At 37.1% G+C, this 3,066-nt stretch overlaps 1 protein-coding gene across 1 annotated transcript; it reads left to right on the top strand.

Moving 5' to 3' along the window:
- Nucleotides 1–463: 463 nt before the first annotated feature.
- Nucleotides 464–2,142, top strand: LOC102609778 (hypothetical protein). Its single transcript, XM_006484304.4, has one exon. It carries the CDS (start codon nucleotides 843–845, stop codon nucleotides 2,070–2,072), a length of 1,230 nt encoding a protein of 409 aa, XP_006484367.1. The 5' UTR covers nucleotides 464–842; the 3' UTR covers nucleotides 2,073–2,142.
- Nucleotides 2,143–3,066: the final 924 nt, after the last annotated feature.

Here is a 3,066-nt window from a genome sequence, read left to right on the forward strand (position 1 = left end):
AAATCTATTTAATGGTCGCACACACATATATAATACATTGAGGTCTTATGAGGATTTAAATAATATATGTATGAAGTTTAAGGTCTCTAAGTTATGTTTCACAAACAACAAGGACTCTACAGGAAAAAAAAAAAAAAAAAAAAAAACTCTCCACTTTTTATTATGTTAACCCATAAGCAAGGAAAGAAAAGAAAGAGAGAAAATCACATTATCCTTTAAGGTGGGCAAAAAAAAATAGGAGGATCAAGGCCCATCACTCATGAGAGAAATTAAGCGAAGAAAATCTTGGGAAAAAAAAGGTTGACAAAAACAAGTGAAAGACTGATGGGATTGAAATTAAACCACATGATTGAAAGTCTTTTTGAGGTGGGACTTTTGATACAGTGGTACTGCTGCATGCATGATATGAGTTGAAGAAGAGGTACTTAATTGATGAAAGAGATTAAATTGAATTGAAGTTTGTTTGTTCACTGCTTTACTCAAATGAAATAAATATTTGCTGTTGCATTCACTTCCCTACACAATTATACCCACAGAACCAAGTGCTGCTTTCTACATCACTGGGGTGGCTGCTTTATCTTCTCGACACTGTTCTTTTTTCTTTTTCCAATTCCATTTTCAATTTCAATTTAAATTCTTGGAAAGCAAACGTAAAGTTGAAGCCTCTGCCTGTCTGTCACTCTATGCACCATACTCCCTTGTATCTAAAACTCTCATAGTACCTTATTACTTACTCCAAATCCCACATTCTCACTCAGTCAGTTTACTCACCCACTTTATCATTTTTTTTTTTCTCTTTTCTTTCCTTTTCATCTTCTTACAAATTGAATTCGGTAGCAGCAATGAAAGACAGAGGCAAAGCTGTGGAAGTTTACAACAACAGCGGCGGCAATGAGTTTTTTCAAGATTACAGCTGTTCATCTGATCTTCCATGCAAGAAGCATCCACAATCATCTTCAGTTGGGATATGTGCATATTGCCTTAAAGATCGATTAGTAAAGTTGGTTTGCTCAGATTGTGGAGAGCAGCGTCTCTCTTCATGTTCTTGCTCTGATCTCTCTTCTTCTAATCGCAATTCATGCACTGTTGAAGTAGGCAGTGTTGGGCGCGTCTCATTCCTCATAGAAAATGAAAAAAAAGACGAATTTTTGAACCCAAAAATCAAGAGTAGTAGTAGTAGCGCTACTAGTGTTGCTGCAGAGAAACCTGCAGCACCAGCTGCTGAAGAGGTTATTTTGCTTAAGAGGAGCAACAGCAGCTGTGTTGAGATCAAGAAAAAGAATGGGTTGTGGAGAATTGGGAGGTTGTTTAGGAAGAGCAAAAGGGAAAGTAGTAGTAATAATAAAGACTGTGCGAAGAGTAGTGTTGGTGGGTGTGAAGAGAAAAGTGATTTGTGGGTTGTCGATTACATGGGGGTTTCAAGATCAAGGTCTCTTTGTAGCTTTAGAGGTGGTGGGTTGTTTGGTTCAGAGGACGGTGGTGATGTGATGAGTTGTTATTCAGGGGCAAGAAGTTCAATTTCGGCTGCTAGAAGCTCCGGTGTTAATGCCGGCATGCTGTTTGATCCTGAAAGGAGAAGTGGGTTCAGTGAGGCAGAGCCAAGAAAGAGTGGCTTTGATAGTGATCAAAAGAGGGATAGCTCTGTTGTGGAATCCGAATTTGGAAGTGATTTCAATAGGACGGCTGCTAATAGACGCGTGTTTTCACTTAAAGAAAGTTACTTTACTGGTGGGGAAGATTCAGGTTTCATTGATTTGAAGTTTGATTTGTCATCAGAATCAAAATTAGATCACCATTCTGTGAAAATGGGGGTTCTTTCAGATTCAAACTCAGCGTTTGGTAGCATGAGAGGTGGTGGTGGCGGCGGCGGCGATTTTTTGGCAAGTGATCATCAATGTGGAAGTCGGATGTTACTAAGCCATGGTGGTTCGTGTAGAATTACAGTGAATGAAAGAGGGATCAAAAAGAGCAGAAAGAGTTTCAAGGGATGGAGATGGATATTCAAGCACCATCCAAATTGGATTAGTGGTAGGAAGAAAGATGACGAAGATCAAGTTATGGTCAATCCATGATTGATTTATTTTCAATACAATATTATGTAGCTTAGATCAATCTATTATAATTAAATTTGTGTTATCTGTTTCTTGCTTTGTGTATTTTGGTCACATTCTCCTCTCCTCTTGATTTAGTAAATGTTCAAGCCGGAAAAAAAAGGGAAAGTAGTAGCTAACAAGTTTGTGTTTGCCCTCCATCAACATAGAAGCAAAATAAAGTAAAGGCATGTCTTATGCAAACTTAATGATAAAGCCACCGCAGAAAGTATATGTATCGGCCGAAAAGAATTGTTTTCTATTCCTAGGGAGGGTGGTAATTAAATTAATCAAAGGAAAGAATTTAATGAGAATGAAAGAGTTTGGTAAAGTGTTGGCCTTGAAGAAATATTTGAAATTAAGTAATTGTAACCTGTGTGCTGGATGCCATATTGCCATGCCCAGTGGACAGAGACCATTAATATGCTAATATCAATATGATTAGTTGCCGTATAGTTGCTGTATTAATTAAATAGATTTTGTTAAATGGTGCGTTTTGGTCTTTCATGATTATGTCTCACATTGATACAGCACACCACTTGCTTGCATTTTCATGCCACACGGTACGATTACCACTCGCCTGTGATACCAAGTCAAAAGCTATGCAGCTTGTACAATCACTGTCTTAAGGCCTAACTTCTTGAAAATTTTTCTGAAAGATACAACAGGATCACTTATCCACAAGCCTAGTCAACAACTTAGACACTATTTTCGGCATTAGCATTGACATAATAACAAAACGTACAATTGAGCTTATTAAAAAACATTGCAGTTGATTGGATTGTTAATAAGTATGGCACCATATGGATGATAAAATTAAGCAGGAAGAAAGAAAAAATAAATTTTATTATGCAAAAAATAAACTACAAACTAGGCACAATAAATAAATAAATGTTAAACCTAGACCAGATTTACATACCCAATCAAGAATCTCCAGGATTAGCTGAACTCTCTAATCAAGAACTAAGAATGGTTT

Source organism: Citrus sinensis, chromosome 4, assembly GCF_022201045.2.
Source record: "Citrus sinensis cultivar Valencia sweet orange chromosome 4, DVS_A1.0, whole genome shotgun sequence".
In the NCBI taxonomy this organism is placed as follows: domain Eukaryota; kingdom Viridiplantae; phylum Streptophyta; class Magnoliopsida; order Sapindales; family Rutaceae; genus Citrus; species Citrus sinensis.